At 39.2% G+C, this 13,029-nt stretch overlaps 1 protein-coding gene across 1 annotated transcript in view; it reads left to right on the plus strand.

Moving 5' to 3' along the window:
• fbrsl1 (fibrosin-like 1) overlaps positions 1-13,029 on the plus strand; it is a 293,809-nt gene that overhangs the window by 90,819 nt on the left and 189,961 nt on the right. The window contains 1 exon segment of the mRNA XM_058776797.1: positions 6,852-6,944. Within this exon segment, the coding sequence (XP_058632780.1) occupies positions 6,852-6,944 (93 nt within the window).

Raw genomic sequence — 13,029 nt, forward strand, 5'->3', positions numbered from 1 at the left:
AACCAAAAAGTTGTTAAAAAAAACATTGGAAGTCAAAGGGGACCTATGACATATTTACACTAGAAAGGTGGCGCAGAGGCACTTCTGAAGTGGTATTAGGTGTCTTACACAGACTGTGAAATATAATGGCATAATTACCTTTACACAGCTATTAAAACTCTATACTTTGATATTAGGGGGCTGAGGTAGGTCTAAGCAGGCGTAATCTAGTCTAGCATTTTTAGCAGGCACAGCACAGCCCTAACTTGGCTTTGTAAAGTTTCTTCTAGTGCCAAATTTATACTGCAAAGATGGCACAGAAGCCCTTCTGAAGTGGCATTTAGGTGACTTTACACAAACTGTTTAATGCTGCTCAGAGGTGGCATGAATACATTTACACAGCAGTTAAAACTTTGATACTAAAGGCTTTACACTGAATTTTAAGCAGGCACAGAGCAGCCTTAGATTAATAAATGCTGTGAAAAATCATGATACCTAACGAACGTGTTAACTATTTGAACAATATTGTAACGTGTTACCTTATTTTCATATTACATTTTTCTGGTTTCACCTGAAAAAGGTCTATGTACTTGCAATTACTACTTTCTAGCTTGATGTCACCTAAGCTCCTGAAGTATCCACCTGTGGGACACTTACTTTTCACAGTCTAGTCAATTTCTGATGGAATAAAATCAAGCTGTGCCCTTTTTTCCTGATTGAATATCTTCTTTTCGCTCTGATATTTGTCACATTATGTAAATAAAATGAGTTGTGAATGCCATTTCTTGTTGGCAATCTGTTCTGAAATGCGAGGCCATTGCTATTATTAGCTTTATGTTAGTGTCTGTCAACCAACGCAGGGCACTATTCGCACTTATTTAATAGCCTGACTTTAATGAACTTCTGCTTTTGTTTGCTTTGATTCCATCTGTGTAAGTGATTTCCACTCACAGCATAATGCAAAGTTTTTTCTCTTGCCCTCTAGGGTGATCGAGTACGCAAATAGCTCACCGTAGAACCGCATTTGTGTAAATTTGCCTCTGTGCAACCCCCATCTTACTGGAAAGCACGGGATGCATGTTGGGGTTTTGAGCCTTGTGTAATGCGTTTGGCCACATAATGTGGACATCAATCACATTGAGCTATGAACAATGCACAGTGATGATAGACGTTTAATGGATACTTTGGGACCCATTGTAATAAAAGCAGGAATCCATTTAGTGTATGAAGCTCAGTGTCCTTGGAATACAGTGCAGCCCACAAGGGTTGTTTAGGTTAGTGTGACCGGGAAGGAGGAGGTCACATGGTGATGAGATTATAGGGAAGGCTGATGATGTCATCACAAAGATACTTTATATACTTGATGCTTGAAAAATATTTTTGTGTAATGTGCATTAAACTGTCACAGGCATACCTTCCTACCAGTGGAATTATTTATATAATATAATAGCATTGATAAATATCTCGAATTAGCTTTTATTTTTATATTCAGTTTCAACTTTATTCATATCCATATTCAACTTTAATTCAGTTTTAGGTTTTAGTGACTAATGTATTTTGCAGTCTTTTAATAAAATAAAAATATATATTTTAATGTATTTGCATCTGAGCTTTGTTTTTTAAAATAATTTTAGTATTTTAGAATTTTTTTTTTTTTAAGCTTAAGTTTTTCCATCTCTGATTATTTTATTTCAATTACTGATATTTAATTTTTTTAAGTTTTAGTTAACAATAACAAGACTGCATCCCACATAGTTTTGTGCTTTTTCTATGCAAAGTTCACCCCCAAAATATACGAAAACTGAAAATGTGGATTGCCATTTGGCAGTGTTGTTGGAACGTTTTAAATTGATCAAAAGATTACTATTTCAAATAAATTCTGTTCTTTTATAAAATAACCTTGTAATGAAGGAAAGCTTCACAGTTTCCAGCAAAAGATGTTTTTAAGATTGATAAGAAGAAATGTTTCTTGAACACCAAATCAACATATTAGAAAAGATCATGTGACGCTCTTGAAAATTCAACTTTGGAATAAACTATAGTATCTTGAAAGAAGAAATTAGTTCACTTAAGTAGTAATATTCCACAGTATTACTGTATTTTTGGTCAAATAAATGCAGCCCTGGTACACATTAGAGACTTATTTTAAAAGCATTTACTTTTGAACAGTATTGTATGCAAGCACCAAATGCCTGCTATGTCACACATCTGACTTATTTTAACTCTGTGTCACTGTTGTGTACTTCAAGAGACAGGTGGCGCTATTCTGCGGCAGAATACAAAGCCTTAAATCTCCCACACTCCCGCCCTTTCCTCCCTCGCTCATTCTGCCTCTCTCCAAGCAGCTGCCTCTGCTGAGACAGGAGCAAATGAGAGCAGATGAATCCATTTGGCCCCTGGCCCTGTTGTGGCCCTGCCATGCTCCGAGCGCTCTGCTCTGCTCTGGGGCAGCTCGGGGATAATGAGCCTGGAGATTGAGCCACTGTAGAGGTGCCACTGTCGCCCGCCCTCTCTCTCTTTCTCTTTCTGTGTGCCTCTCGTCTCGTTCCCTCTTTGTCTCTCTTTCACTCTGGCTTTGGGTTAATAGAGGTGAGGCTCCTCTAGTGCGGGACACTTTTTCCAGCAAATTAGGGGAAGGATCTGTGTCCCCAGAGCCTGCCCTCGGTTACGCTCTCCCATCCCGCCCCTCACCGCTGGCATCAGAGAGCTTTCATCCGAACGGGGAGGGTGGTGCGTTCCAGACTTGGGCGGGGGGTAATGAGGACTGACAGGGCTTGATTCCCGAGCAGGGATTGAGAGAAAACAGCTGACAGGTGAAGACGAGAGTGAGAAAGATAGAGAGAGAGAGCGACCGGTGCGGATGAGATAAAGTGCAAGAGAGAAGAGATGGAGTGGTAGGAGGGAGAGAACAAGGGCGAGGCGGAGGTGAAACCCTCGCGCTAATGGAGGTGGGACTTGTGGCGGCTCAGGGGCTCTTGGCTGGAGACGGCAGGCCCTTTGAGGTTAGACAGGATCAAAAGAGCAGAATAACAAAACAGAGAGACTTCACCCCAGCACGGCTCTCAGCACGCCTGCCCACCGCTCCTCCCTTCAGCAGCGTGCAAGAGAGGGCTTTTACCTTCAGAGTAGGGATGCTCATATTGACCGATAACCAACAGTTAGTTAGAATTTTGACCAATTAATACAATTAGTATTTTTCAAAATATTTTAAAACGTTATTGCGCTACACACAAAAAATTGCCATTTTTGAGGAAAAAAAAACTAGTTGCGTGCAAGTTGCATTTTATTATTACGTACAGAAATGTGAAATGTTTACAAGCATAATCACTTGTAAACCCTTGTAAACTTGTTGTCCCCTCACGCCACAACAAATCCTTTCAATTTAACAGTATTCAGAACAAAACAAGAATGAAAAATATAAGAAGCTATATAAACAACAAGCCAAAACGAAGTGACACTCATGTATGAAATGTTTCCATATTCGCAATGTATATGTAAACCAGGTTTTGTACTTCTCTCGCATTCCAAAATCCATGTAAAACAAAGACTTGGTTTCATAGACAGGGCTTAAATTAAGCCAGGATTAAGCCATAGTTCAATTAGGACATTTAAGTATATTTTAAAAATGTGCCTTATATAAAACATTAATGATGTGACAATCTTGAGACAAGTCAGTGCTCCTTCATTTATAGTCCTACAGATAATCGAAAGTGTAAAAGGTTTACTTTTGTTTGTTACACTCAATAAAAACAAAACTTTGTGCTTTTAGCATGTTTAGCTCCATTTGCACTTTGTGTTTTCGCTTGAACAAGTACATGATCTGAGTACTTGTGGTGTTCTACACCTCGCTATAACTTTTCAAATCTACTAGTACAAAATGGCGTAGAACAGAGCAGTAATGTGTAAAATAAGACGTACCTAAAGTCCACCTGTCAGCAAATCATTTGGGGAGAACGTCACATGACGTGATTTTAATATTCAGGAGTAAAGCTTTTAAGCAGAAATCAGCACCTTTTACTTCTGTAACACAACATATTTCAAAGTATATTGAAATATTGATAGTGGGAATATAATGTAGAGCAGGAACTGATTTTGTCCATTAGGGTTTGATCGGTGACATTACTGGTTGTTTGGCCAGCCATGCAGCTTTCGTTACAAAGAATGTATGTTAAGCTAGATTATGAAAAACTATTTTTTTCTTTAAAATAATGTGCTGTGGTCCAGTAATCCCAGGGTTATATTATGTATGGTAATTTGACCTCATGTTGTTGTTGAATTCCCTGCATGTATTTGAGAGAAACCTGATATGGAAATTGTGTCTTTTACAGATCTTTAAGTCTACATGCTTGACCTTGCACCATTTCTTAACAAGACATGAATCTATAACTAGAAAAAGCACAAACAGAGGAATACTAAAGTGCATTTCAAATACTTTGCATGATTAGTCTCTCAGGGGCAGACCTGCAAAACCTTCAGCTTGCCACATGAAGCCTCAGTCCTCAGTCCATTTTATTTGCAGTAAGGTCTCACAAAACACACGAGGTATATCCAAAAAACATCTGACAACAGTCCAGACGCTGCAACGCTGCACTCTCAAAATCAGTCTTCTGTTTCCACATCAGTGAAGATGGTGTTTTTGAAAACATTAATTTTCATTCTGTGTTCTGTAAACAAATCAAAACCATGTTTTGGCACACCACACACAGAGACCCCCGCTCTTTTGCCTGCTTTTACAAGTATTCACACCAGCAATTCCACGATTCTCTAAGCAGCCCTGCAGATTACGTCGAGATAGCGGGATTGATTAGCTTGTCAGCTTTTCTGACAGAATCGAGCCCCTGTCTTGACTACGGCAAATTACTCTGACTTGATTAGGCCCACCTGCAGATCTTTTTTTGGAAATCCTCAACATACCGCCAGCGTCGCGCCTATGCCGCATCACTCCGCTGCTTTTCGCTTCTGACCTCAACTGAATGGTAATTCATTGCACCAATCATCCAGTGCTGGCGCAGTGTTGTTCCAGCGCTGGCTCAGTATTGGCTCTGGTAATTAAATGGGGCTTGCGTGCGTCCTCTGGGAAGAAGGGACTGGGAAACGATGACCAGGTGGTGGCAGAATGCAGGACCTGTCAGACTAGCTGATGACCGTTTTAATTCTGCTCTGCCTGGGGCTATAATTGATATTTAGCAGAAAGGTTAATTGTAGCAGTGATCTGTTTAAATTAGAGTAGAGATCTGGAGACCAGGGCCAAGACCTGCAAGCCACTGGGGACACGCATGAGAGTTGCTCGAGTAATACACACATACTCACACTCATACTTATGCACACACACTGGGACTAGTTCACGAACACACACGCACACACACACACACTCGCTCGCTTGCATTTTTAAAATGGTATGTTCACATAGCCTAATTCTGATTGACCAATACAGTGTTCCAACTGTGTTGCAAGAAAATCTAAACATCTAATTACATACATTTTTTCATATACATACACACACACACACACACACACACATATATATATACATATATGTATATATGTGTGTGTGTGTGTGTGTGTGTGTATATATATATATATATATATATATATGTATATGTGTGTGTATATATATGTGTCTGTGTATATATATATGTGTGTGTGTGTGTATATATACATTTACAATATTTGTATGTTTTACAGTCATGCCAATAAAGCAATATTGAATTGAATATATATGTATGTGTATATATGTGTATGCATGAGTGTGTGTATGTAAAAATATTTATGCAAAATTTTAATTTATAAATAATTTTACAAAATAAATATTTTCTAGTAAGCAAGCTATAGCTATAATTACTAATCTTTTTCACAGAAAAATTATTTATCAAAAGTTATTTACCAGAGGCAGAAATATTAGGTGACACTTAATTCATAGTGCTTGGTAAATGCTGTAGAAATATGTAGAAAAAATGATGAAAGACCGCATATTGCAGTGGGGATGGGACAATGTGTAAAAATTGTTGTAGAGACAATTTTGACTCCAATGTATAGCAAAACAAACAAACTCGCGTACACACACTCATACATATATACTATATAGGATACGCTCACACATATGTATTTACACATACTTGTTATCTGTTCAAAATAAGATTTGTGTGCACACTATCAGCTACAATAATTAAAATAGTATGGCCAAGCCTTTAGACAAAATACAGATCAGTCTGTCATTTCATGTGTATCTTTATCTGCAGATGATCATCCAAACATAGGACAAGGTCAGTGAATGTCATTTCCAGGTGAACTGTGGCTCTTTTGCATGCATTCAAATCAGTGGATCTTCAAATGCAGGCAAAACATGGAGTTTCGAGAGCATCCCTAAGCTCCTCCACCAATCAGATCACAGGAACACATAAAGCTGCCTTTATCACCGCCTACATTTCACTGTTTCAGGAAAAACAGCACCTTCACCTGCCCTCCACACACACTTTGGGTTTTCACATGCTAATGCTCTGGGTGCACCAGATGAAAGTGGAAAAGACAACAGCGCTCGAGTTCCAAACACAACTTGGGAAGTCGGGCCTAAAATTTCCAAAGCAAATAGATTAAAGAATCACCTTTCAGATTTGCTTTGTTGTCCTTGGATTAGAATATTGTGTCTCTTTAAAGTCTTTCTGTTGTCTTGTAGTGTCCATCCCAACAAAGGCATTGTTTTGCTGAGATAAAATGGCTCTGCTTGAGGACACAAGAGTGCATCATTTCACAGTGGTGCTCCAAACATGTGTGAAGAGCTGGGTTTTCTAGATCATGTGTTATTGTAGGGTTACAACAGCCATATAAAGCTCTTGTCCTACTTCTAAAGTGTTATTTTTCTTTGCTTTATCTAGTCTTCGAGTCTTCTGAGCCAGGCTGGGAAGAAAATGGAGGAGACGGAGGTGAACACAGCACCCAGGAGCAGCTCCAAAGATCGGCTCAGTGAGGTAAGCACAATGAAGCGTGTCACCATGACGCCAGTATTTATAAAAAGCAATAGAAGTCCACAGGAGAAGCCTTTAACAGCCGAATTTGTTAAAAGACAGGCAGACGTCTCATTCAATTACAAATGCAATCAAGTGTTCTTACATGTCTATAGAAAAGATTTTCAAGCGAAATATCTGTTGGATACACAAGAAGTGCATACACACATTTTTTCTTACCGTTGTTCTAAAGCACAATCTTATGACCTTGCTAGTCTTTTTACATCAGTGTAGACTATAGAACCTATTTGGTATTTTATTTGATCTTTTTAATTATTTAAAAAATTTAAACTTTTTGCTTACTTAAATATATGTACTGTATGTTTAAAGAGGCATTAATGTTTTATTAATAGTATTTTGTTAAAATTATAAATTTTATTTATTAAAAAAAAAAATATATATATATATATATATATATATATATATATATATATATATATATATATATATATATATATATATATATATATATATATATATATATATATATATATATTTATATTTATTTTATAGGTGGCATTTTTGGCGAATATAAAAATGTATAGTGTTTATAAATGTTTAAAAAGATATGCAAAGTATTTATAAATATGTAAAATATATATTTAAAAGTAATTTCCATTTTCCTATTAATGCCAAACACTAAGTTAGAAATTGAGTAAATTAATTTTTTCTTTAATCTTTACCCAGAAAACAACAGGAAAAGTCATAGGGCCTTTGAATAAAGTTTTGGACAGTGGGGGTCATGCCACGGAGTCAGAAAGTTTAAGAACCACTGATATAATATGTTTCATAAGCAGTTAGTTTGCGTTAAATCACGGTCAGCTCGGAGCATTTTTCTCACCAGCGTCTTTGTAGAAAAGATTCCCTGCGTATGGCTGGTGCCGTTTCTCCGTAATGCAGCCGAATATCTTAGAGAAAAAAGTAGTGGTAGGGTGTCGGTTAGCGCCTGAATGAAGAAATAATGTGATTGAGAGAGGGGTAATGAGAATTTGTGTCTAATTCTCCCGAGACTAGCTGAAGACGCGTCCCTAACTAACGCCTGTCAAACGCGTGTCCGAAATCCCCAGCAAATTCGTTCGGATGGATCCGTAATACGGAGACGGCGAGGCTGCGCGCCTCAGCGAGCCGAGGATGAAGGGAGGAGAAGATGATGAAAAGAATAAAATGTTTTTAATGAAGAGATTAAATGTGATGCTTAGGCTGTTAAGGATTCGGAGGGAAATTTCTGTCTTCGCTTCCCCCCTCCCACCCTTCACCGCCATCATTTATGAATTTGTGCAAAAGGCTGTTTTTCATGAAAAAGTCAGAGAGGGAGAGCGAGGAAGAGAGAGAAACGAGCTTGAGGCAGATAAAAGCGTGATCCAGGCTGACAGTTTTGACAGCAAAAAGCGACAGAACAACGGGCAGACAGAGAGAGGGAGGGAGGGCTGAAAGACTGCAGAAAATTGCAGACTGTAATGGCTGACAGTGCCAGATATGACATTTCCCTCTAATCTCCTGCCAAAGAAATGGTGCTAAAATGCAGAGCGCCATATCCGTGTCATCTGTAGGCCTATCTGTCCATCTCGGAGCGAGGGAAAGACACAGACAGCCGGAGATCCGCCGAGCCCATTCGTTCCCGTCCCGCCGCGTGAGGCCCGGACGCCGCGCTAACGCTAGCTTTGTAAACAGGATCATCTTTCATCACTGTCACGTCGTTAAATGGTGTAAAAAATCTTCCGTTGTGATTCGCCATACATGCTAATTTTCTTTGCATACCAAATACGCTTTTCATACCCACTTCAAAGACGCTTAGGCGTGTGCGCCGCCAGCTAACGATCTCTGCGCTTCAGCGGTGGATAGAACTGGATTTCTTTTTTGTCGCTGGAGTGTCAGAAGGAAATGGAAACAAACGAGGGGGATGGCAGTGTCTCAAAGAACTGGGGGCAGGAGCACAGTGATTTTAAAAAAAAACAGCCCATGTGGGGGCTTGCAATTTTAGGGATGCGCGTTCGCTAGGATCTTCTTATTTTCAACGCAACGCGTCCACTTGTTTAGCATGGCTTTGGTTCTTGTTAAGATAGGCCTAGTACAGAAACAGTGTGTTAATAACTTAATGAGGATAGTCCAACAAAACTCTTTCATTCGCCTTGAATGACAACGAGACTGTTGAAACAGAAGTAGAGTCTGTTGAATTTGTTGTACTCTCTCATCACAGCTGAATGTGGCTCAAATCTGATTTTTATTTTCACGCTCAAATGTGACACAGATCTGGTTTTTGGATGACAGTCTGTACAGCGTTTCTGACATTTCATCTGACATTTTCAATTCCGATCTGGACCTCTTTCAAATGTGGAAATCACTCAGATTTGTATGCAATGTTTTTGCAGTGTGACCTTGATGTCAACATTCCTGACTTTCACACTAATCAAACTCAGCATTCAGGAATCGCATGCTTGATTTGCACTGCATAATGTTAATGTGCTCACAAAGAAAATAAAAAATGACGTTACAAACGATTTAAATATTATGTGGAAAGACACGTTTTTGATGTTCTGTCACCCGAATGATTGATGTGCAGTTACGCGACAACAGTTTTCAGAATAAAGATTTACGTTTTCTGATGAAATTGTAAGTTGTGATTAACTGTTCAAAACACATAGGCACAGGGTATTGTGGGCTGTTGCCAAGGTGTTGCTATGTGGTTGTTAACATGTTCTAAGCCATGTTGCTGGTGTTCTGGATGGCTGTTAAGGTGTATTCTGGTCCCTAAATGTGGCTTGATTCCCTCTTTCAGTATACACTACAGCTGAAAAGTTTGGCCAGTAAGATTTCTTTTAAGTTATTAATATATGCAAGGGCACATTTAATCGATCAATACAATTATCTCAAATAAATGCACTTGCAAACTTTGCTTGTTTAAAAAGTCCTTAAAAATCATGGTTTCTGCCAAAATATTAAGCAGAACAACTTATTTCAACATCGGTAATGATGATGAATGTTTCTTGAGCAGTAAATCAGCATATTAGAATTATTTCTGAAGGATCATGTGACACTGAAGACTGGAATAATGATGCTGAAAATTCAGCTTTGATCACAGGAATGAATTACATTTAATGTATTTACATAGAAATTTTAAAATGCAAGTTGTAAGTTAACATTTAATAGACAGATGAAGATCATAAGTCTTGTTTCATGAATCACTGTAGAATTGCATTTGTCCCTTTGCATCCAAATAAACATGCTATGTCTAATCTGACCACAGAAGCTTTTGTGTTTCCGAGCAGCGAGGATGTTTTGGAGTTTGGAGTGGATCTGGCCCGAAGGTAATGACTCTGATAGTTTCGAACCCACCCACCATGTCACAGAAGCTGCCCACAGAGACCCGGCAACACCTACTGCATCTCAGCCTTCTGTTCGCTCGCTGACTTCACGCTCCGTTGCATCCCGATTGGCTTCTTTTCATTCACTGCCCTATCTTAACCAATAGTCTGGTCCGTAGCTAAACAATCCGCCCCCTCCCACTTGTCACCAAATCTGTCAGGGCCCAAAAAGTGTAGAGTGATGCGAGAGGGGGGGGTCGAGTTAGTGCGAAAATGGGTTTGAATTAAGAAGCGGGTTCGCCCCCATTTCTCATTTCTTCTTAAAGAGGTTGTTTGGTTAACCCCAAAACAGCTGCTGTCCCGCTCGCCCTACCGCCCCGTTTCTCCCCCTTTCACGTTCTCTTTTCTCTCATTCTCTCGCTGCCTGCATCTTAATCCTTTTTTGAAGTCCTAAGTGCTAGGCAAATCCATTGAGTGCTGCGTATAATGGCTTTTAAGGGAGCGTGTTTAGATGTGGCCCAGCCCCATGGCTTATGAACCGCGGATGGTGTAATGGATTTTTTCTCCTCTCGCTGCAGCACTAAATCCAACGTATTGTTCCTCATTATCATTTAAATAAGTCTCCCTTTCAACTCTGAATGTGGCAATGTGAATGAACCGGGGCATTGTAAGGCTAACTCTACAAATTTTTTGGCCTCCCAGTGAGCCTCGCACCCACTCGCTCTTCTCCGTACGTTACGCCTCCTCGCTTTTCTGTAAGAGAGAAAGAGAGAGGTTCTGGAAAAGTATTTGGATCCTGCAGTGCCGCCTTTCCGGGTTTTCTCAGGAACACTTCTCTAATTGTCACAGTGGGAGTTTGTACTGAGTGTGAGAGAGAACAGAGGAACTGATGAGGGTTAAACCCCTGTAGCAGGTGTGTGTGTGTGTGTGTGACTGAATTCTGTGCAAGGACAAAATTGGTCTTGCAGAAAAGTCACCCCCTGAGACAGAGGCAGAAATTGCCAATCGCACAGAGGAAAGAGGCAAAAAGAGGGGAAAATGACGGGAGAGAGAGCAGGAGATTGGTATTCAGGCCTAGTCTGTGGTGCTGGGATGTGGAAGTTGCCGTCTAGTCTGGAGATGTCTGTAATAGGCTGTGGTTCTCTCATTCAAGCTAGTGTGGCTTATGTGGATTATGGCTTTACTTGTTTCTTAAGGTTTCAGTAGTCTGTGGAATGTAGTACTGCAGTTGCAGAGCGGTTATTTGTTTCATTTGCAATATTTCAGCTAAGGTTGAGAATTAGCAGTGACCTGGTAGTACAGTAATGTATCAATGAACTTCATTATTTACATTTATGCGTTTAGCAGATGCTTTGATATTGAAGTTTAGTGTGTGTGTGTGAGATACATAACATCAATAACATGCATTTAGAAAATAGACATGTTCGTGTTGAATTTAACATGTATCTCCACTTATAGAGAATTTCCTGACTAAATACTCAAATTAGTTTAGGCTTTACTCTGGCCAAGAACTGCCCGTGTTGACAGGAAGGCGGCCTGACCAACATGTAAAGTGACCAAAAACAAAAAGGATTTTTTGTTAATGCAAAGTATTGGGCAGGCAAATCTAAAGTCGATGGTACCACAATAGTAGGCCAGTGTATAAAAAAGTGGTAACTCATTCAAATGATGGCACAGCAGTCTCGGAGAAAGGTTCTGAAAACATGAAAATGTATGCGGTCAGAATTTCTGCACATTATTTCATTATATTATGGACACAACTGAAAACTTTGTGCTTCAGAAAGTTCTTCATTTTAGTATAGGGACCAATTCTCACTATTATCTAGTTGCTTATTAGCATGCCTTTTATTAACATATTGGCTATTTATTAGTACTTATAAAGCACATATTTTGCATGAGCATATTCTACATCCCTAATCCTACAATCCTACCCAATACCCAAACTTACCTTACAGCAAATTAAGTTTATTGAGTCAAAAGTCATAGTTAATGGTTTGTTAATAGCGAGAATTGGACCTTAAAATAAGGTGTGACCAAAAATATGTTATTAAAATATTGCCAAAACAATAGGCCTGGTTTCACAGTCATGGCTTAGATTAAGCCAGGATTAGCCTTTTAATTTATTTATTTTTTCTTTTATTTTTTTTGTGCTTTAGAAGAAAACAATAATGTTGGGTATCGTGATACAAATTAGTGCCACTGACATGTTGTTAACTGTTAACCAGGCAGTTGAGTTACAGACTTGCACAGCTCAGACTCAGTGACCAGTTTATTTGTAAGGAGCAAGTGTTTTTCGTTCCTAGCATTGTCCCAAACTGTGGGTTCGGGTAAGGAAGTTGGCAAGCCTGTGGTTATCCTAGCTTTCTTGCTTGAATGCATTATGGCGTTAGAGCAGAATTAGAAGATCAGTAACTGTCATAATGTGTTACTTTTTGCAATTTAACCTGTAACCTTTGTGTTAGCGGGTGCAGATTCTGAACGGTGGAATTACCCATGTTTACTATCTAAAGTTTTAGGGACATTCATGCTGTAGACAAGTGTGATTTGTTTGGATTGTTGAATTGTTAGACCTTCTGGAGTCTAAAAGTAGCTTTAGCACTCTGTGTAACTTCTAGTTGTTGTTGACTCGCTCAGGCAGCCCAGAACTGTTTTAAAGGCCCCTATATGTATCTGAATCTGACAAGGAATCTGTCACGGCAAAATAAAATGCTTTCGTTCCCCCTCATTTACCATAAACTGACAAGGGC

This window comes from Onychostoma macrolepis, chromosome 05 (assembly GCF_012432095.1).
Source record: "Onychostoma macrolepis isolate SWU-2019 chromosome 05, ASM1243209v1, whole genome shotgun sequence".
NCBI classification, from domain to species: domain Eukaryota; kingdom Metazoa; phylum Chordata; class Actinopteri; order Cypriniformes; family Cyprinidae; genus Onychostoma; species Onychostoma macrolepis.